This window comes from Syngnathus acus, chromosome 10 (genome assembly GCF_901709675.1).
Source record: "Syngnathus acus chromosome 10, fSynAcu1.2, whole genome shotgun sequence".
Lineage (NCBI taxonomy): Eukaryota > Metazoa > Chordata > Actinopteri > Syngnathiformes > Syngnathidae > Syngnathus > Syngnathus acus.
The window spans coordinates 17,710,407-17,734,476 of record NC_051095.1 but is presented as its reverse complement, the minus strand read 5'-3'; the positions used below and the strand labels follow the sequence as shown (position 1 = coordinate 17,734,476).

The 24,070-nt window shown below is 39.6% G+C and overlaps 1 protein-coding gene across 1 annotated transcript in view; it reads left to right on the top strand.

The window, feature by feature from the left end:
* Nucleotides 1-24,070, top strand: part of pcdh11 (protocadherin 11) — a 141,250-nt gene that overhangs the window by 74,110 nt on the left and 43,070 nt on the right. The window contains exons 5-6 of the mRNA XM_037261414.1: nucleotides 4,114-4,149; nucleotides 9,476-9,674. Of these exons, the coding sequence (XP_037117309.1) occupies nucleotides 4,114-4,149; nucleotides 9,476-9,674 (235 nt within the window). The remainder of the gene's footprint in view (nucleotides 1-4,113; nucleotides 4,150-9,475; nucleotides 9,675-24,070) is intronic.

Here is a 24,070-nt window from a genome sequence, read left to right as displayed (position 1 = left end):
CTAGCAATCAAGCAATATTCTGCATTATACCTTCAAGGCCATCCATAACACTGCCCCTCCATATTTGTCTGATCTGCGCCACATTGACACTCCAGCCCACACCCACAGGTCTGCCTCCTCCTCCATTCATTGGATTGTATCCTCTGCTCGTCTTTGTACCATGGCGAACAGAGCTTTCAGCCACTTTTCCACACTCTGCCACCTGACCTCTTACTACCTTCTTACATGCAAATCAAGACTTAAAAAAATGTCAGTTCAGTGTTGCATACTCACTTTAATTTTTATCTGATTGTATTTTCTTTTAATGATTTAACTTTTTTATTTTCACCCACTATATTTTGTCTCTGTGATTTTATGTACGGTGTCCTTGAGGGTCTTGAAAGGCGCTTAATGAGCAACATAGAAATAGAAAAGAGTAAATATTATTTTAACTATCGTGTGCCTGTCAATTTGAAGGCTCTACTTCATTTTGTGTTGTACTGGGATGACAGCACCCGGTTTCCATAGCAACCAGCATTGAGAAACACTGCTGGTCACCATGATCTTTAAAAATGCTTATAGGCATTACACCTGTTCCAAATATTGACGAGTCTGAATTGCTCGACAGATCCATGCCGAGTCTTAGTAAAGTCTCCCTGCCCAGACAAAGTTAAGCCATGTGGTGTGTATAATAAGAAAAAAAGCTGTTAGATCTATGATAGTCGATCACATCCATCCATCCATTTCCTAAGCCGCTTGTCCCCACGGGTGGTCGCGGGTGTGCTGGGGCCTATAGCAGTCACACCCTGAATTGGTTGACCACCAATCCCAGGGCACACAGAGACGAACAACCATTCACATTTGCACTCACACCCAGGGGCAATGTGGAGTGCTCAATCGGCCTACCAAGCATTTCTTGGGGATTTGGGAGGAAACCGGAGTGGCCGGAGAAAATCCACATGGGCACAGCGAGAATATGCAAACTCCACACAGGGAGGGCCGGAGGTGGAATCAAACCTGCACTTTCCTAACTGTGAGGCGGACATGCTAACCAGGGTGACACGGTGGCCCTGGGCCTTAGCATTTTAAAAGTTAAATTTATTCCCGTCTTTTTCCATGTATAATGCGCAAAATTTAACTAATTTATTGTCCTAAAATCTGGGGTGCGCATTTATACATGGGTACAACAATTCTTGAAGAAAATCTCCCTCGAAATAAAACTTGAAATCACCTTTCTTCTTGTTTGTTGTCAATCGCGCATCGCATTCAGCCATCCTGCCCAACACACTTAGTCAGTAAAATTCATAATTGACGACACATCGTTTGATGCGATGGTGCAATCCTTGATGGTGTGTTATTGTCAAATATTGTTTGTTTTTTAATCTCCATCGCAGACCGGATATCATACGGAGGCCGCCATGACAGTATGCGCAGAACGGATGCGCAAGACACGTCAGCTATATAAAGAGCGAGAGTTCAGTTCTAAACCTAAATGAGTATTACAGGTAATATTTTATTTCACAACACTTTGCCTTGTTCCTTTCCTCTCTGCCGTTCACTTCAAACACGCTCCATACGAACACAATGCTCTTGTATCAGACGCTTGCTCGATCACCTGCTCGTTTGCTGTCACAATGTACCCTACACAAATCCGAAACATTTCTTCGCTATCGAGTTTGCTAGCGCATGCGCAGTGATACTGACCGGCAGAAAAAAATCCGGTTGTTCCCAAAGATGATCTTTTTTCTGAAATAATTTTACGTTTACGGACTTAAGAGTCAAAATTTGGGTGCGTATTATACATGGGTACAGGCTTTTTGCCAGCATCGACCTGCCATTTTTAGGGTGCGTATTATACATGGGGCGTATTATACATGGAAAATTACGGTAAGTATAACAAGTGTTTAGAAGGAACTGTATGCAGGTGGAAGGGGACTCCTAACGCCGTAATAAAGCCCCCCGGAATAAAATAAATAAATTAAAAACATTTGAAAAATCAACCTCAACTTCACGGATTTCAGTTATTGCGGGCTTTTTGGAACGTAGCCAATAATCGAGTAAAATAAGCACTAGAGTGATTGTGGTCATTTTTTTTTTTTTAGAAAGTAGAAATATGTATGCGACTCTTGTAGTGGATCTCATTAGAGGCCCTAATACCTAATGGAATGTTCGGTGAGTGTACGTGTGTTAAATATTTAAATATACATTTAATGATAGTATAATAACCTCACCCTTGCCTGCTTCACCTTATCCATAACGGAAAAAATTGGGCTACAGAAGCAGAGCACAATGAGGTCTGGTGGTTTAATAAATTATTTATGAAATATTTTAATGATCAGAGTGCCTGGAGTGATCAAAGACTGGAGTGACTTTGCCGGCGAAGACATCCACTCTGATGTGCTCACCCAACAAAAGCACTTAACGGAAACCGAACTCTATCCAACTCTGAAACTGTTTGTCTAAGAGGCATTCACATACAAAAGGTCAGTGCCCAGTGCAAAAGAATAAAGGACCAAAGTCAGGCGCGGTCTCAAGCAATCAAAATTATATACTTCGAACTGCTTTTGAATGTAGAGAATGTAGAGGTCACCTTCTCACATACCTTGTGTACATTACCATATATTTAATAGGACGGTGAGGTCTCCAAAATGATGCGTGTGTCACGAGATGTTGAATAAAACATTGCTTGGAGAAGAAACAACTGGCTCTTGCCTTAAATAAAATCCTGAATTAAAATGACCAGTCAGTGGATGCAAATGAGCCACTTGTCAAAAATAAGGATCTGACAAACGTTAGCAAGCTTCGAAATGCAAATGCATATGCCATCGCGATGACATATTACTTTAATTATGCTCATCAAGTCATGTGATAGTGTGCTGGATTTTAAACCATGATGTGTACAGTACCAAATACAGGAAACAAGGTCAGAACATATCTGTATACGTGGAAAAAAACTACATGTCTCCGACATGCAAATAAGCTATTTGAGCTACATGCATTTATATTGCCTTATGTAATATACGTACATTGGCATACAAAGTGTGCAAATGCAAAATATGAGCTGTTCATGTGTGAGGGGGCACCTTTTCATCACCATGGCTTGGGTCTTTTTATCCCACGAGCGAGCAGGTCAAATTAGCTCAAATTTGATTCTTCACCTGTTATCTACGCATATCCATCCTGAGTGAAGAAATGCCTTCAGTGTTCAAAATCAGAGTGAAGAAAATAAGTTGCTACATACAAAATCGATAGACTGATTTGACAGATTTTTTTTTGTAATCCTGAAAATGCATTAAACACATCAAGTCACACATTGTAAAGTCATATTACATTGTATTACATTGTTCTTGCCTGAGAAAAAATATATACTACTTAATGCATTACCTTTTGCAATGATGCCTTACCTCCAACACTGATTCATGTTGACATGAACTTATTTCCTCGTCATTGTTGTACCGTTCCGGCTCATCAGTCCTGCTCGCCTTGTCTAAGTGGCTCTACCTGTCTCGATTTCTATTTTCTTAACAAATCAAGTCATGCACTCTGATTATTATACACAGTACAAAGACAACGAAAATGGTGATTAAAAATTAAATACTTATCTCTCTGTGAGTTATCTCAGTCCTCGGGGAGATGGTGCTTTTATTCTTTTTTTTGCAGGCTTGCGGGTGTCTTTTGTTCCCAATTTAGAAGCTTGTCTGTGTGTACTGTTCATTTTTGATGTCTTGCTTGATATTCCGTTCACTTTCTTCTTTGACATGTAGAGAAAACATCTTTATCAAAGTGTCAAATGTGTGGCTAGTGTCAGGATGTTGGGTTTTGCCCTCCCTTCCTTTCGCTGCATTTCAGTGTGAGATTGTGTACTTGGTGAGGTAGCTTTCATGGCTCACAAAATGTGCTTGGCACCCAGAATGAGAAATCAATATATATCCTAAACCTCAATTCCAACTAAAAACAAAGACGCTGCTTTAAATCTATGAGGTTGTCAATTGTTGAACTGGGTCGCTTTAGGGGAGCTGAAAAGTTCCTGACGCAGGTTTTCTTTGTTGGCTCCTGGTATTAATTTACATTGTAAATTCTCTGTCAGACACAGTCAGATGCTGATCTAAAGCGACTCTTCTTCTGTCCTTGCAGGAGGCCTGTCAACTTGGGAAGATAACATCTGTGAATGTAAGTCATGCATTCATAGGCTCCTTACTGTGCTCTTCCTTATGCATCCTTTATAAGCATGGATAAAGCATGATACTTCATATCGCAGAATGTGGTGTTTAGAGGCATTACAATTTCTGTCAATTTTCACCTTGACTAAAAGGCAGCAATCAAGGCATATTATTATAAACACTCCCAAACTATTTTCATTTGTAAAAACAAATTCAGATTGTCAGCGTCAAGGGTGTTAAGTGATAGAAGAAAGTCTGCTAGGATGAATGGGATTGTTTATGAGACAGTTGTGAGGTTAAGAAGAGGGTGGTATGCCGCCTCACATTGCAAAGGTTGTGGTTTCGTTTCCAGCTTCGGCTCCTTTGTGGAGTTCACCGTGCTTGCCTAGGTTTCCTCTGGGCACTCCGGTTTCCTCCCACATTACAAAAACATGTGTGGTAGACCAATTGACCACTACAAATTGTCCGTACGTGTGAGTGTGAATGCTTGTTTGTCGATGTGTGCCCTGTGATTGGCTGGCAACCATTTCAGGGTCTCCCCTGTAAACTGCTGATCGATCGATTTAAAAGTATCTATCAATTTAAAAGTATCTATCGATCAATTGATAGATCTATCTACCGATCTATCTATCGATCTATCGATCTATCTTTTTTGATCCCTGAGGGGAAATTGAGGTGCCAGCAGTATGACTTAATAATTAAATACATAAATGTCATGTCTCGTCCCCAGTTCTGTGTCTGTGTGCTTGCCCCTCCCTTCCTGTGTGCCCTTGTTTAGTGTAATCACACGCACCTGCCTCTCGTTACCTGTGTCTTATTTAAGTTCTGTTTGCGTGTCACTCGCCGTCGGAGCATTGCACGAGATGTGTGGACAATGCATGTCTCACTGTCACGCGGTTTGTTTTGTTCCTGTCTTTTGTTTCACGCTTTGGCGGTCAGTCCTTTTGGTTTTGTTTAGTCACGTCAGTTTGCCGGGTTTGTCCTTTGAGTTTTCTGCAATAAACCCTGGTCCAAGCTGCATTTGGTCGTCCTCGCTCCATTCCTCCACCCCGTCGTGACAGAATGCTCCGACCTAGAGTGACACGCAAACAGAACTTAAATAAGACACAGGTAACGAGAGGCAGGTGCGTGTGATTACACTAACCAAGGGCACACCGGAAGGGAGGGGCGAGCACACAGACACAGAACTGGGGACGAGACATGACACATAAATAAACAAACAGACAATATAAATATCGGATAAGACAAAAACAACAAACAAAATAAGAAAGGAGAATAGATCGGCAGTAGATGCAATATACGTACACCCGTGATTAAATAAATAAATAAATAAATAAATAATGTAGATTCAAATGGACAATGCACTGGGGTTGCGCTTTTCAGTTTCAGGTAAAACAGTTTTATATGCTAAATTTGTGGAGATATTAGATTATTAAAAAAAGAGCAATATCATCAAACATTTATGACGTTTGAGTGAAGTTGAGCTGTTTACTTCAATACATGTGTTGTATCCAAGTCAAAATCATGTTTCATTTCTACAGCGGAACTAGTAATAATAACATGATACAGCTATAAATTGATAAATAATTCATCTGATTTGTCATAATCTCCGGACCCACATGCCAGTATCACCTCTTTTCCTGTTCTTGTTAAATTGTCCATTTCACACACATGCAGCAAGATATCACCAAACGCCTCTTGGAAAGCAAAAAGAAAAAGCTTTCTGAGACAACTGCAAAGATGTTTTTGTCGGTGGAGGAGGTTAGGAGGTATGGTGTCCTTAGAAAAATGTCAAGCTGTAGTCATGGCGTTGTGCGACCAAATATGCTGTTTATCACTCATAGTGAGACATGCGAGAGTAAGAGTGTGGTGTAAAGTATATTTAGCAATAATACAGAGGCTGTGCCCTACTAAAGACGCAAGCGGATTCTACTTGGTCAATAGCTAAGTATGACGGACCTCTAATCCGGTAACCCGCGAATCCAGCCCCATCTGCTATTCGCCCGGACGGTTACTAGAGGGAATGTTTTGGATTGGCTGGCTTGTTCTGTGGCAGAACTTGGCACACACACGCTCCTGTTCAGTTTATCTCTGTGTACATACTTCTCAAGGCGCTGTTTTATCTGGCTGAACAGGCTTTGTTTGGTCTTGATATCTCTTACCACAGCTTGTCTTTGCTTTATGGATTTCTGGCAGATTCTTTAAATAAATGATAGCGCTTAGTAAAACACTCACCTTGACTTCTCTGTGAATGCTTTTTTCTTTCTTTCTTTTTTTAATGATTGTCGTTTAGCATTAAGATTTGATTCACCCCGTAGCAAAACATAACTATTCAAGAGCCATTAATGGAATTTAATTGTAATTAATGTCATTAACTTAAATTATTTTTATCACCTGGAACCATCTTCAATATGCTTGAAGAAACAGCAGTTTATAGTGGAAGACACTCCTTTATGCAAAATGATTACGGCCTAATTGTCACGGACAGCTGTTTGTTCTAATAGATTCTGGATGCCATTGCCGAAACACGTTTCCAATAATTAGAATCGTGTGGAGAGGAAGAATGCTTTTTTTGTAATGCTGCCAAGCCGTCTTCAGTGGGCTCTTTCTTAAGCCAGAACTTGGGCTCTGTGTCTGTGTACACGCTCTGCTCATTTGAGAAACACCTGTCAAAGCTGTTTGAGAACGACACGATATTTAGACGCCTTGAAACCCTCGGCATGCATGGCACACACAGCTATAGGATTTAGCCAACAAGGTGTTGTTTCTAAACCTCGTCTGCTTCAAAAAGCCTGAAAGAGAGAGAGAGGGAATACCACATGTTGGCAGCCATTCTTCATTTTCATCACAAATTACTGCAATGTTTTTTTGGGTCATCTTTCAAAGACAAACAAAAAACAATCTGTATACCTCTGCCAAGCCTAACCACTACAATTGTAGTGGTCAAATGTGTTATACCTACAGTAAGAGCTATACTCCTGTACATAAAAGGGAAAAGGAAAATGGTTGTGCACTTCTTTGGCTATGCAGATTTTCCCACTATCATTTACGCACTCTCACATCACATCACACACACACACACACACTCATGTGGGTTTACCCTATCAAATCTGGCCTTGTGGTATTCTTCAATCGACCCATCAACTTAAGCGCTTTTTGTCTTACGTTTTCCAGGGGCTGTAGTAAGTCTGCTCCTGGGGAAGGTAAAACATCGTGCACTCACATGACCATTTGCGGATCCAGCCCAAGCTCCGCTCAACTTAAAATCTGTGATTCTCAGTTCTGCTTTCCAATGTGTGGTAATAAGAAATAAAATGTTAATTTGCACTCATAAACTGCGATATGAAACCTAACTTTGAGCCTACAATATTGAACTAACTTGCAAATTCACTTGCCGGGGGGATTGCTAAGGATGGTAGACCGTTATAAGTGGTTGAAGGTAAAGGGTTAGAAAATGATGACCAATTTTTCAACTGACATGCGAAAAAATGTAAAGGCAATTTAAAGGCAATTTAAAAAAAACCTATCCTAATATGGCACTCAAACTATTAGTCTGTTCAGGGACAGTTTATAGTTTGTGTTTTTACTGATTTGTCTGGAAATGCAATTTAATCAATTTTTCCAGAGTTAAAAAAATCACATCTGTATTCATTATTTTATTCTATTTGCCACATATTTGTCGTTCATTCATTCATTCGTTCGTTCGTTCGTTCATTCATTCATTTGTTCATTCATTCGTTTGTTCATTCATTCTTTTGTTTCAGCACAAGTAATGTTAGTATAAAAAAACAATGAAATAATTATTTGTTAGTTTATTAATGATTTGATTACATTAATAGAATCAAATTTGACATTTTTTTGTCATTTGCCATCAAATCCGAGAGTCCTCAGTCACACTTCCTTTTTGGCAGGTTATAATGTATAATGCACATCCTTCATTATTCTATCCATCCTTCCTAATTCTGTCCTATCAAAGAAAAACAGCTTGGTTATCTCTGCAACATATTGGTTGAGAAAAACATGTATGACACCCCCTAAGGAGCTTGAAGAAAAAAGGAGCATGTATTAATTTGTTTTTAATTCAGCACCGACGATATAATTTTGTTGCTATATCAATGATGAAAATCTAGATAGTCATTTACATTCCAGTTGAATTTGCAACTGAAAATAAAATCTCTTATTGGCTTGGATAATAGGATGACTAAAATTCACAGCAATAACTGAAGCCAAGGGTGTAATTACATTTTATGTCTTCTTTACGTCCCCACACCACAGCGGCGTGATGCATTATGATGTTACCTGGGGAATTGTGTGAAGACATGAATTCATGACACAGCATAATGACTGTGACAATGCTGGTGTTACCTCAATGTCAGAATAAACCACTCTCGCTGTATCCCACTGTTTTTTTTTTCATCTCTCTCTTAAACGCTCAGTTCAAAAAACTCTAAAGCACAAAAAACACAATATATAAAACAATTTAACGCCGAAAAAAGTGAAAATCAAACCAGCAATGGAGATTACCTGGTGTGCCTTTATGCTACGATTGGTTGTAAAGGGTTTGTTTTCTTGAGAAACACTAACATGTTTGAAGATGCCGTGAAATGAAGCATCTTCTCTTTCTTGGCTCAAAAGAAAGGTCACAGCATGATATTGTGGAAATCTCATTGAGCGGTAGCAGCCCGAGCTTGAATTGCACCCTGTGTGAGATCCTGCTTTGCCGCCTCCAACTCCCCAAACACACACACACACACGCACATACTTGCGCACGCGCACACATATACGCATGCACACATGCACGCACACACACACGCACGTGCACACACACACACGATAAACGCACAGGAAAGTATTGAATTGCAAGCAAATAATACAGTAGCAGAACATTCCAATTAAAATTAAGACTAAAATCTTGTATTTCACTGATGAAATAAATGTCATTCGTTTTGCAGTGAATAGGACTTTTTTTATTTATCAAACTTCCTTTCTTTTATGTCAGGGACTAGGTTGGTACATTATTTCACAAGTGCTTCCTTTTGGCCTTCCTTGATTCAAAATTGTCCATGAATTTTTTTATCTGCTCTCGTACAATACGTTTGAACATAACGTTCATGCCTTAACACACATCAAATATTTATGTCGTCACACCCCATGCATTGATATAAGGTACGTATTGAAGAGTGGAACATTCCCCCCTTCTTCCCCCGCAAAAAAAATGCAGGCACAACTTAAGACCGAAAAAACACGTATCACGATTGTTTAGTGCTCTTTTATGACCCATTTAAAAGAATAAGGGATTTTTATTGAACATTTCTTGCTTTTTACCGCGTTCCCAGACCCAGCGCCGAGTGACGTTCCATCTTCCAGATGGTTCCCAGGAGAGCTGCAGTGACAGTGGGCTGGGTGATCCAGAGCCAAGTAGTACGGCCAGTACCTCCCAGGCCCTTCCGCTCAGCTTCCCCCATGAGGAGTATTACGAGCAAACATCACCTAACAGTCGCACAGAGGGAGATGGAAACTCCGACCCGGAATCAAGTGAGTCCTTGCTTTTCGTGTATTTTGATTTTGAGATGCTTTTGCATTGCAACCTTGATTATTAAACTAAAGGGGTGTGTAACTGTCACTCTTTCAATTGAAATGGTTAATTAGTATAATGATTTATATGTCTGAATGACCTTTACTGTAAATTTGTATTGTATTTAAGGATGCCATTATATTTATATTTAATGAAGAATAATTGATTTTCTTTTGACCAGGCTTCCTCCAGGTGAGCATTTGTAATTTGTATTTGCCGTAATTTATTATTCCATCGTTGAGTGTTAAAATAAGTATTTCGTGATCATTTTAGTGTTCAGCTATTGCCACTTTAAAGTTGTTTGCTTTAAGTATTACAAATACCAGTATGCATCACTAAACTGTCCAATTGGAGGAGAGTTATGCTAATTTCTGTGTTGATTTGAGATGAATCAAAATATTCACAGGACAGCTGTCCCTGTTTATTTTGCCGCCCACTGATGTTCGCCATAAAATAGACCATTGAAGTCACAAACATAAAGAAACTTAAAAAAAGAACATAATTAATTTGCTGACGGGAAAAGGCGGTATAGCAGACGCACACCCAATATTTTGCTACACAACTAGGAGTGATACAAGTGCGGAATCAACATAAATACTGCTCAGCATGGATACATGTATGGCTCCCTGTTCATTTGCCATTGGCACATACTGTACCGATACAAATATTTATTCTGGTCAGTGCGCGTGGTTACATTTTCTGTGGCTCGAGTCTTATCCGTTGTGGTCAATGCGCAATATTGCAGGAAGTGTATCCACTGTATCGCTCAAATCTGCATGACAGGTAGGATTAAATTGCTTTTCATACACTTCATAGCCATTGTGCCATTTCTGTAAGTCAGACAACAGTCCTTGGTTGCATCAGCCCCCCTAGCATCTGCGCTGACAGGTCTGGGCCTGGGGTGTCAACACGAGTGTGATTGTGAATATATTTGTTCGACATTAGATGAAATGGGTGACATCCCGTCAATGGCTTTCAGTTCATTTACGTTCAAAGGTCCGACCTATTTGGGATTTTTTTTGGGGTGTTGCTTTCTGATACAAGACTCATATAACGTGCCAAGAAATCTTATATTTACAAGACAAGTTGACATTCCCACTCACTTGCACACCTGTGATGCAGTGAATTGTTTTATATGCGAGAACAAAGACACAACCAGTGGGTGATAAAACCTCTCCACTTTAAGATATTCACCATGGTGACAGAATATTTTAATTAACACATATAGACTGAATTGTCCACCACGTCGTTGATATTCAACAGCGTAAACATCTTATATGACACCCACCTGCCCACTTCGCTGGTGAGATAATATTTGTTAAAGCACATCCATTTTAAATGGAAGACCATACAACTGGAAGGGCATTTCGACATGCAGTTAACACGTTTAATATTATTGAACATTTTTTATCATTTAAATGGTGTACAACATGATGTTTTTACAGAGAATAACAGCATTTGTTCCAGTTTGCATGACACAGTAAAGAAAATCATATAAAATAATATAGAGATATAATATAAATATAAGATTCAGATAAGTATGTTTAATAATGACCTCATTACAAATGTTTACAAAAGTAGATCAACCCAAACAACACACCGTCATTGTGATTAAAAAACAAAAAAACTAGTGGTAAATCAACATTACAGTGAAAGCAGAGACCAATAAATAGGTTGTAAATTAGAGGTGCACAGAGCATTTAATAAGGAAAATGAGTGCAATATGCTTACATTCATACATTCATACCAACAGGAGGAAGAATCATTCCAGGTCAACTCAAACCTTTGTAACATTTAAAATGTATTTGTATTATTTGCGGAATCAAATACTTAGACATGCATTGTAAATCAATGCTTCTGTTATTACCTTAGCATCTCTTTATTACCTTCTTTAGAGGGCTCTACCATTGGATGACACAGCTGGACAATTGAGGCATCTCAGTAAACAGTACAGTTCAGAGTTGTTTGTAGAGCTTGCAGAACTGCAAAGGAAACTAAAAGGATAATCAATAACTTGTTTTCATTTATATTGAAAAGCCAGCATTACTTTGACCTATTTAGCTTGTGAATATCTACTTTACCAATGTGTGTTTATTACCGTATTTTCCGCCCTAAAAGGCGCACCTAAAAACCTAAAATTTTCTCAAAAGCCGACAGTGCGCCTTATAGGCCAGTGCGCCTTATATATGGATCAACTGATGAATTTGTTGATCCATACTGGTTGTACACAGTGCTCTGCCAAAATGTTTCAGTACGTTTTAGTACGACTAGTAAATTACAAGGTCGCATCGCTTCCCAGCATTACGGCAACTGTAGTCAGGGGGCGTCACCGAATAGCTGTTGTACCCGCGAGGCTATTTCATGTCAAAATAGGCTGCTCTGTTAATGTTTCGAGTAAATCTACGGATCGATATGGAAGTGAAACATAGGTAAGTAGTACCAATGCGTTAGATCGAACTTTAGTCAGTTCCGATCATTTTATAGGAGATCGTTTGAGAAACGCGATTGTTTACACTTTGCTGAGGCTCATGGGAGATTGCGAGCTGAGGCTCGTGAGACTTTGCGGATGGCTAATGCTATTGCGATAGCTGCTATACGTACCAGGCTATTTCATGTCAAAATAGGCTGCTCTGTTAATGTTTCGAGTAAATCTACGGATCGATATGGAAGGGAAACATAGGTAAGTAGTACCAATGCGTTAGATCGAACTTTAGTCGGTTCCGATCATTTTATAGGAGATCGTTTGAGAAACGCGATTGTTTACACTTTGCTGAGGCTCATGGGAGATTGCGAGCTGAGGCTCGTGAGACTTTGCGGATGGCTAATGCTATTGCGATAGCTGCTATACGTACCAGGCTATTTCATGTCAAAATAGGCTGCTCTGTTAATGTTTCGAGTAAATCTACGGATCGATATGGAAGGGAAACATAGGTAAGTAGTACCAATGCGTTAGATCGAACTTTAGTCAGTTCCGATCATTTTATAGGAGATCGTTTGAGAAACGCGATTGTTTACACTTTGCTGAGGCTCATGGGAGATTGCGAGCTGAGGCTCGTGAGACTTTGCGGATGGCTAATGCTATTGCGATAGCTGCTATACGTACCAGGCTATTTCATGTCAAAATAGGCTGCTCTGTTAATGTTTCGAGTAAATCTACGGATCGATATGGAAGGGAAACATAGGTAAGTAGTACCAATGCGTTAGATCGAACTTTAGTCCGTTCTGATCATTTTATAGGAGATCGTTTGAGAAACGCGATTGTTTACAGAGGGCTCGTTGGTTATTGGCTAGTGGATGCATACCGCAACCCTAGTCAACCTCAGTTTGATGCAGTATAGCTTCTATTTTATGCGCCTTATAATCCGGTGCGCCTTATATATGGACAAAGTTTTAAAATGGGCCGTTCATTGAAGGTGCGCCTTATAACCCGGTGCGCCTTTTAGGGCGGAAAATACGGTACTAAGTACGCCAGTGGCTAGAAAGCCATTTACACATCAAAACTGTAGGTAGGTCCCTCAATGAAAAAATAAAACAAAATAAAAAAACAAGCTATGAGTTTCTATTGTTTTGTATCCAAATTGATTCCATCTTGCTGATCTAATCTATTAATAGAAGCAGAACTTCACACAAGTCTAGTTCCTTGTTCACGAAAACAACTCAAGATGGATCCTTGGCATGTTGACTCGATCGGAGGTGAGAATGTTTTGAAAGGTGCCTATTATGCTGAAGGCTTTGCACAAACCTGCGACATGGCCGCATGCGACTGAATTGAACCATCACAGAAAAAATATCCATTGTGGCTCCACATACTGTATATTGTAAAACGGTGATGGGCAACTTAAATGCTGGATGGGCTGACAATTGAAGGGAGGGACACAGAGGACTATGGACCCCCTAACCAGATGTATGACAAAAATGCTATTTTAGATATGGAAAAAAAAACTATGTGCAGACTGCATGTGCAAAATATATGCTTTAAATATATTTAAATTCAACTCAACTGTATTTAGAGGGCTCCATACAATGTGCTGCACATGGAGCAAAATTCAGCATTTATTGTTGTTTATGACTTCATCAACAACAATTAATTAATAACAAACACAGTGAAAACATAAAAACAGTAAAGCCAAGTCTCATGCTGAGCTAAAACATAAAACTGGTTCTTCAAAAAAGTTTGAAAAATGGATAGTGAGGGGGCTTGAGACTGAGCCGTCAACATTCTTCCCACAAAGCAGACTCTGAGAGCGTAGTTTTTAGATGCCTTAAGTAAGTGAAGTATAGAAGCAGGATATTTTGGGTGTCGAAAACACCTGGATGTCAACTGATGTGTAATTGTATGTCCAATAGGCAACCCTTGTCATAGTATTGTGACAGTAGTTCTCTCTTTAAGCATGCATTATTGTTTGGCTATGCACTGGAAATAAAGTTCATCTGACTTTAAATGTGTATTATTCATTAGTTAAAAGAATGTTGCTTTAGTTACGTAAATGGTTACATTATTTTGCATGTCAAGAAATTGCTGAAATCTTGAAAATCCGAGACACTTCAAAACAATCAGACACAAAGCTTTGGAGCAGTACCTTTTCGCCAGATTGCAACACTCGCAGGGTATAATGATATGCAATGTTAATTAGTGCCTTTGCGAAGCATGCAGTTTGCTGTAACTGTGTGTGTGTGTGTGTGTGTGTGTGTGTGTGTGTGTGTGTGTGTGTGTGTGTGTGTGTGTGTGTGTGTGTGTGTGTGTGTGTGTGTGTGTGTGTGTGTGTGTGTGTGTGTGTGTGTGTGTTGGTGGGGGTAGTGCAGTGGGGGCTAGCCGTGCAGTACCATAGCTTGATCTGTGGCATATGGCTTTCAAATGACCAGCTTACACTTCGTCTGTCTAAGGTCTAAATCTGCTATTAAAATAAGACCATCCCGTTTTTAAGTCCCTTTAAACACTGCAACTATAATAAGATTATGTTTTTTATAGGCTTCAGTGAATTATAAACTCAACTTATTATGAAAAGACTTGCTTGATCTTAAGAATAGATTTAAATCAATGTTTCTTTTCCCCTTTTATATCTAAATCAGTTTTACTATGTGTAATATTGTGCGTGAACCATTTGCAGCACATTTTATCCTTTTTGATGCTGGTAGACTAATAATCTGATTATAGGTTTGCTGTTTGTATGTGGTGCTAACATTCTGAATCCTCCAAAATGTTCATAGTAGCTTTTCGACTTAGTTTACAGCAGACTGATTTATGACTACACTTCCCCTTATGTATGGAAAAAAAAATCAGTTGATCTGGTGGAAAAAAAACACTGGCACTATGTGATTTTTTTTTTCCTTTTTGAATTTTTTTTTATAACCTCATCTCAAGCCTCTAGCCATTATTGTCTCACAGCCAATAGTGAGCTTACACTTTAGACTGGAATTCAACTGTCTAGACACAATCCGCCCAAGAATAAAGGGATTTCATGGGAAGGCTTTATTAGTGTGATTGGAGCAAAGCAGTACCAACCACAGTACACCAGTTTAACTTTGTGTGTTTTACCCTTCACCATTATTTGACAAGACTTTACGTGCAGTTAACTTACATTCATTATTTGGATCTCGGTTTCACTGTGAGGCTTCTCAAATGCTATTAGTAGTAATGAATGTGCTTCTTAATTACATTCATTTGTGCAAATTTCCGCTCCCCCATCGAATTTTTCTGTGGAAACAATGTGACACTGACCAATGGCATATCATTTGCAACGTGACTAAATCCATTCAGCGTAGGACAATTAGCTATAATTAGTATTACAATATCATCAGCGACCAGAGGGAGAGACCGAGCTGACATGAAGGAAAAATTATTCAAAAATTGTTCAGAGAATTAAACGTCCACTGGACGAAGAAGCATTTAACCACAGGCCACAGGTTCGTAAAATGAACTAACTACAACAGTGTGTTAAATATAATTGTATCTACATTTTAGAACTACTTTTGATTACTGCTGATTAATGCAATGACGTCTCTTTGATAGAGATGTCCCAGCAGTAACACACTTTTCACAACCTTTCATATTCATATTAATTTCTTTCACTGCAGTATTCTATCACTCCGCTGACATCCTTTGAAACTTGTGGCCTTAACAGTTATTGAACAAAGTAAAAATGTTAACTGAGAATGTTACTGCATTTGGAGGTGGTGAAATAAAAGTAGTTTATTTGTTTGAATGCTGCCATAGCAGTTATATCATATTCAGAACGGGACCGTTTTGCAGCAGATTGTTAAATGCTGGCCAGCGAACACAAACTAGTTCACTCGTTTGTATAGTTAGCTTTTTTCCTTAGTTCTTTAGTTCTAAAGAATAAAAAGTGTTTACAATCCGTCCTCATCTAGGGTAGCTGCTGATAAACAAGACTTTGAATTCCCCGCCATTTTCATTTTCCTGAAGTGGCAGATTTGAAGAGGATTTTTATTAGTGACAGTATTCTGTCTGTGTATATTTCATTTATGCCACACTTAAAATGGTTGTCCACCCAATTCCTTTCTGTTGCAGTTAGTATCCTACAATGTACGTATGAGATAACATCTTCAAACTCCCTCTTCTTTCCACATCATTTGCACCAGTTTGCTTCCTCTCTCTGCTATATATTCTTGCTCATATAAATAAATAAAAGCTTTTGTGCCTTCTGGCTCCCAGAACTTTTTACAGCTGCCCCAGTGGGCTTGCAACAGAGCTAAATGAAGCAACAGTGAGTATTAACCTACATAGATTGGACCGTTCCTTTTAAGATGGTCTTATGTTTTTTTCCTCTTTTTTTTTTTTTTTTTTTTTTTTGACCAGCGGGGGTATAGAGCTGAGTCAGAAGGGGATTTAGATGGACTCATCTGTATCCTTCTCAACCGATAGGGATTTAGTGGAAGTGCTCAGTTCTTGGAGGTGAGGTGGAGGGGAAGCCTTGTTTTATCTGGTTCAAATGCCACACTAGTTGTCTCAGAGAAAGAGAGTGAGAGAGAGACAGAGAAAGACGGAGACAGAGAGAGAGAGAGAGAGAGAGAGAGAGAGAGAGACAGAGAGAGACAGACAGAGAAAGGAGTTATTGATTTCGAGGAGTCTAGTCAGCTTTCCGAAATCTCCCTCTACCCTCCTTCAAACTATTGAAAAGTATCATGGTCGAAACCCCTTTTCCTCAGTGTCTCTGGTGATGTTGAAAGTAATAGCACTGTGGACATCCAGACAACCACTCCATCCCCCACCCCTGATACTCCCCATTGACAAATAACTTTTAAGGAACATTAAAACGCCTTTGCCCGGGCATGAATACCCGGACCTCGGTGAGCTGCACAGATGAAAGCAGAACTACCTTACAGTACTTCCAGTATATTTATTAGCTGAGGATTAGAAATATTTACTCAGACCAGATTCTCTCCTTTTCATCCATCTCTGACTGCCTTGTCTGGGGTCAGGTAACGCTGATTAAATCAACAAGCTAGTAAAATTAGTAAAACATCATTTGCATTTGTTTAAAAGTTTGAAATGTAGTTATTTATTTAATATTATTGTTGTTCCATTTTATAATTAGCTTTTATTTTGTGTTCTCACTGAAATACACTCAAGTTTGTGATTGTAAGGTCACAAAATGTCAATAATTTTAAGATGTATGAATACTTTATCAAGGCACCGCATGTTCCTCTCAGCTTGTAGCACTATGTGTTAAGGTAAAATGACATTTCCACCACGCTTGCAAAGTCATCAAAGAAATAATTTGCATTTTACATTTAAATCAGCATAATTAAAAGTTTAAAGGCAAATGTAGCCTCCCTATTTTACTTGCATATTTCAATCAAACTCAGTTCATTGAAAATATACAGTCATCTGCTTAAAACATTGGTAAATTTCATAATCCAAGGTTGTTGATCTGGTTGATTAAAACATCAATGCATAATGTGTTATAGCTTGACGAAATAAAAACAGCTTGGTATATTTTGAAGGCTGTGTCTGGCAGAAAATATAAAGCTTTTCATTGGTTAACAAAAGTGCATACTTTTAACAGGTCATACAGGAAAACATGGACTTAATTACAAAAGAAGTCTCAAAGGGCTTGCCTCCATTTAAAAATGATCTGATGGCAATCCGCAGGTGAGCAAGGGAAAAACTCCCAAAAACCCATCTGGGTTAAAAAATAAGAGACCTTGAGAAGTGACTGGATTTGGGGGAGTCCCTCTTCCAGGTCACAGGCTGCAAATTGTAATTGTTTTAAATGAGGTACCTTCTGAATACAGAACTCTTTAAATGAGCTTCAAGGAAGAAGGCTCTCTCACTGATTTATTGGTAAATTATTTGATACTTTCTGGAAAATATTACAACGCATATGAAAAAGTAGTTAAATGACGTAATGTATCTTTTGAGGCTTTCACCAAATCGAGCTTCTTTCATGCATCCAGTCTGATGTTGTTTCTGGTATAATTTCAGAGAACTTAACATTAAAACAGAACTTGGCTTGATACTGTTGAGATTCTCCTTCAAATTCACTTTGCAGTGCTGTGGTTTGAGGGGGCTTTTCAAAGACCTGTACAATTAAAGTACTCATCCTGAAATTGTTAACATGTTTTTTAAGACTTATGTCTGGTTTGGGAAAGGATCAATAGCTGCCAGATTTGATCGCATCCCTGGACAATATATTTTGAACTAGAAGGGAGGGGAAGCCACTTCAAACAAGAACGAAGGCTCAAAGGCATCAGTCAGCAATTCACTTTGTTCCATTTGACCGACTCTGATTCCAAAACTGGAATATTGCTCTGGCTGCATATTAAACCTGTGAAATGTTTGGGTAAGAGAGAGATGAACAGTTGTGCTCCTTCATCCCGTCAGACTGATGTGATCTCACTAACACCAAGCATGAATCATTTAAGGCAACATTCCTGAAATCTAAAGAGGGCAAGTTATTTGTCGGTCGCCAACCGTGCGCGTGACGCGAGGTGCTGAGGGCTGTGTAGTAAATATTTATATCCCCATTTAATTTGATCCAGTTGGAACCGTGCTGCTAGTAAACACTCTCTTAAAGCCAGAGCTCCTGAAATAATAACTTACCTGATCTATTAAAGTTTTATGAAATCTCACCACAGGAACAGCACCTCACACTCCCCAACATTTCTCAAATGTCCTGCTGTTGTATATACCCCATATTTTATTTAAGGGATTTGTTATTGATATTCTTTCTACAAGTGCCGCTCATCAAATGCATTCACAGTATGTATATCTTGAGTGTGTTGCTGCTTTGGCATTGTAGTTTGCACTTCAACCTGGTAACTGACACATGGTAAATAATCTGCTTCTTAGGAGCAGGAACTTTGAGGGTAACATGTTTGGCTATAAACTCGGTCAAGGGGTCAGAGTTCAGCTTGTTTCGTCTATCAATGAAGCCATTGTACTCCGGCTTTGGACGTGTTATGTTTCAGTGTAACCAATACTGGGGTTTATTGTTAACTACTGCATTAGCAAGGCTGAGATGAGGTTAGAGAAAGTGCATCGCCCTGTTCTCTCTTCCCCCGCATGCCTTGTCCATCCTCACATCCCTTTAAGGCTCTTTCAGATAAAAATGCAAGGTCCCATCCCGATCTCATTTTTCACATGCAGTCCGTCTTCAAGGGTAAGGATGGCCTCTGCTCAGAAAGACTTATTGACCGAAATAACAGTGTGTCAATATGGCTCCTGAAGGCTAAGTGGACCTGAGAATCCCAGCAGTTGTATTTCCAACTCTAAGCCCGTGATGCTATTAACTTGATATGCAGGAGAAATGCAGGTCCAGAAACGAATACAAAAGCCATCCTATTATTTTTCAAAGCTAAGAAAAAAAGGTTAAACCATCCAACATATGTAAGTTATTTGATGGAAAAAAATCATGACCTGATAAGTTGTACAAAATGGATGCTGACCAACAAACAGCAAGCTTGTCATTGCACCACTAATTTAGATGACTGAAACAGGCAATGATTTTTAGAAGTATCAGTTTAAGTCCTTTAAGTAAAAGAACAAAGTAAAGAATCTGTAGTGTACTACAAAAGTAAAAATTATATTTTATTGTTAATTATACATTGTTTTGATAACTTTGCACTACAGAAAAGCACAACTGCCCTCCACACCATAGTATAGTATCTCTCTCTTATTAACTTGCATATTACGCAAGAAAGAAATTACTGGACACAGCTTTTCTGCAATTAATCAAGACTAAAATAACAAGAAGGTCTCATGGGCAAAACAACACAACCATAAAAATATAAATTAGCAAATGATGACAACTGACTATGTTTTTTACCTGCATACATTTATTTCAGATTTAATTTGTTGAACTGTCAGAAGACGCTATTTTATAGGCTGACACAAGACTTTAAAAAGGCCATGGATGTTATCATGCATTCCCAAATCTATTCTGTCATAGTTGGGAATTCTCCCTGGTTCACATTCCTCTGTCACCGCAGTTCCTGTTTTTTTTTACCCCAATATTTCAATCAGTCAATCAATCAAGATCAGCTGACCTTAGCTTTCCTTTAAAAAAAACCTCAAAACGGACATGACATCAGGAATTGTTTACTCCGTAGAGCTTTTCTCCATGACTATGCAACATTATTGTGACGTGTCTCCCATTTGTATTTTTGCTCTTTAGCGGTAAGAAATCACAATGAGATTAGATGCAATTTTGATGAGATCCAATTTAATGTGATAGCTGCAGTATTGCTGCAGTCACATAAGTGATTGGATGACAGACGGCTACAGCTACGATGCCATCTGTCTGAATTTCATGCACGAGCATATTTCAACTCAAATATGCCAGTCACAGCCACTGCGGATTCAATAATTTCATGAGGTTTGGCGTACACGTTCTGTAAATTTCATGGTGAACACTTCACATATAGCCACCGTTCTGCAAACATGCACACGCATGAATTCCGCCAAAGTTATTGTCAGTTAATTCAATTGGCTGCGACGCATCAAACTATGCCGGTCAGAGCCCGTTATTTATTTGTACTGGGTTATGGCTAAAGATTTAATCGAGGTGTAGAATTGCAAGCATGTACAGGATTGGTTCTCACTATTGGACCCTGATCAATGCACCGACTGCTTGATAAATTGGCATCCACACGCAAATGGATCACTTCAGAAAGCACTCACCGGATGATAAGCCAGACAAATGGACTGAGAGCATGGCAGGAGTTGTAGTGAATGGGTGCATGAAGAAAAAGAGGAGGATGATAAAGGTGATGTTGAAGGAGTACATTTGGAGTTTGGCCCTGCAGGACATGTTCGGCTTAACATCAAATGACAGGTGGCTTTCAAAGGGCTCGAAACCGAGCACATGAACCCGGTTGTTGTGTACCCAGCTCGCGAGACCCGAGCATTCATCACGTTCTCCGTGGTTACAAGGCGCCTGTGCGCCAAGGCGCTTTGCAAGGCATCTGTGGGAAGCTCAAGGCGATGTAACGCTCGTGAGGTCAGTCAGCTGTCTGCCATTCCGTGCATGCAGAAGCAGACCTGGTGCGCAGGCGGTGCCAGGAGCTCTGGCAAAGCGTCAGACAGACTGTGTCCCTTTGTCCCTGTTTCCCCCAGACACCTGCATGATTGCACTGATTTGACTTGACTTCATTCAGCCAGGGGCCCCACCGGATTTCAAGAGTCAAACATCTGTCATGCATAGTCTCCCCCTGCAGGCAAAGGCCATGCACCAATCAGAAGAAAATATTCAGGGAGGAGTTTGAATATGCAACATTAAAATAGAAACAATTGTGAGCATTTTAGTGCAAGATGAAGGAAGAAATGCTCTAATTACTTCATGACAGTGAGTTTATTACTTGCATTATGTATCTGTTTATTTCTTGGTGCAGTTGTGCAACAGTGGTGGCAAAAAATAATGCGGGAATGCTGGGCCAAGAATGAAGCCATTATAGTTGGGGGTCTATACCTTTTACTTGTAAGCGATTGCCAAGAGAAGGCTATCCACCTAACTTTGAATGATCTGCTTACTCTGGCCACAGTTTTTGTGTAAACTGTTTGAAGTGTTCACTCACTTTTTGCGGGTGATACGTCCCATGAGCCCACATAATAGTAGAGGTTGACTTTTTTACGACTCTCTTGAACATTACACCCCCCACACACACATACACACAGTTTCCACCCATCTAACCACCTCTTACACTACGTACGTTATGCCTCCGCAAGCAAACAATAATAATAAAACATCTACTTGAAATACTATATTTTGTTTCTCTTTAGCTTCAAATGGCTGACCATAACCAGAATTCTTTGTCGCATCGTGCCAAAGGTTAAGTGTTAGTGGATTAATTCGCCTTTGCGTAAATGCATGAATTGTTGTTGTGGAACGAAAATCAGCTTCCTTTAACGTTGTTGTTGTGGAAGTTCTTCTTGTTCTTCCGAAGAAGACGACGAAGAAGCAGCTTCCGCCGGATGTAGAAGACTGGCAATCATGTCAAATTGGATTGCACTTTTGGCTACAATGCGATGCAGGATTCTAAGACATTCGAAACAATTTTAAACTGAAACTGAACATTTTAACAGTTATTCATCAGGCGTTTTGTCATCCTCATGAGCTGTCGGAGGGACAGAACACTCTACTTCCATTAATTTCCGAACGCAACAGTTTACTTTCCTTGTACTTCTTGCACTGGGCTATGGGTTTTGGAGCACTCTGAATAACTGAATGGCACATTTGAACAACATTCTGAGTTTCCAAATGGTCTGAGTAATGCAGTATGCTCGAATCGTATTTCAGCATGCATCCATGATGAGGGAACAGGGATTTTAGGGGTGACGAGTTCTAATGTTCATGTTCATAATGTTCATTCTGACTTTTTTATCTAGTCTGGCTAAGAAGGAAGAACATTTTCAAGAAAACAAATGAAATGGTCACAAATGAAAATCCACGATAGAATGAAGTCACAATAACAGAAAATAAAAGTAGGAGAAAAGTAAGAAGATTAGATAGAGAGTGTGTAAATTCACATTGTTGGGAGGAAAGTGTCCTGGAGCAGGTCACAGGCAAGAGCTGAGAGCCCAATCTCAGTTTGGATCAAATCTGCGACCACTGCAAGCGTGCCCTTGATTCTGCAGTTGGCTTAACTCGGCAGGTCACCAAAGGGGAAGCAGATGTTGTCTCTAGGCATGTCCGCTGCCTCCACAAGAGCTCCGGCTGGTGTTGTCGAGTTTACAGGTGCAGAGGAGGGTGGTGGGTGGAGTTGGTGGGTGGGGGTACTAAGCTCCCGTTCGGACGCCGTAGGCCAGTGCCAGGGAGGCTGCAATGGGCAGATCTGCTCATTTTGATCCACTGAGGTATAATAATGGATGATCAGCCCTGCTGTCGCATCTGTGAGTCACTGGTCCATAGCATAACACAGCCTTAAAGCCACACATGGCCGTGTGGACAGAGGTGCCATGGGATCACATGCTGGCTTAGTGTACAAGCTGGGAAGAACGATAGAAAAAGAAAACTTTTTGTGAAGTTGACTTCCGACAGTGCATTTCATACAAGGAGTTTAGGAATGTACCTTCCTTTTTTGTGTTTGCAAAGTTCTGTTTCCCATTTTTTCATTGAATGATGGATTTATACAGATACGCGGTGTGTGTGTGTGTGTGTGTGTGTGTGTGTGTGTGTGTGTGTGTGTGTGTGTGTGTGTGTGTGTGTGTGTGTGTGTGTGTGTGTATGTGTGTGCGTGTGTGCGCGCATGCGCGCGTGCGAGCGGTGTCAGTTGCTGAAAGAAAGTGCACTTTTAATGTGCAATATTAGTCAAAAAAAGCAGTGAAGTGCAGTCAATGTGCAAAAAATAAAAAGAGAACAGAAATAAATTCCTAATTGGTACTTTTAATGCCTTTACGGAGATAAATAAGAAAGGGCTCCAAATAAACAACATTCCAGTACTTAAAGCTTAAAACCTGACCTAGTTTGTGTTTGTGTGCTTTTTTTTAATGTATTCATTGTTGTTCTTGAAAAACATAAAATCCTATTCAGTAGTTGGTGAATTGACTATAATCATGATTATTCCGCACACAATCTATGCGGAAACCAGACACATTAGTGTATGCAGAAGACACGCACACGCGTATAGATCATTCACCTTGGCGTGCATGCAGCAAAGCAAAGCTCTCACATGAAGAAGACCCAACACAAAAAGCCGACATCGACAGCCAAAGCGTATTTGGAAGCTTCTATTGTGGTTACAAAATGTGTAATGATTCACAGCAGTGCAACATAACCTAAAAAATGAAAGTTAAGATTTCAAAGAGGATCAATATGCAGCCACCAAGGTGAACATTTAAGTCAGAGTGACTTTGCTTTCTCAAAAAAGAAAGGAAGTCTAACCCCTCATTTCTTGT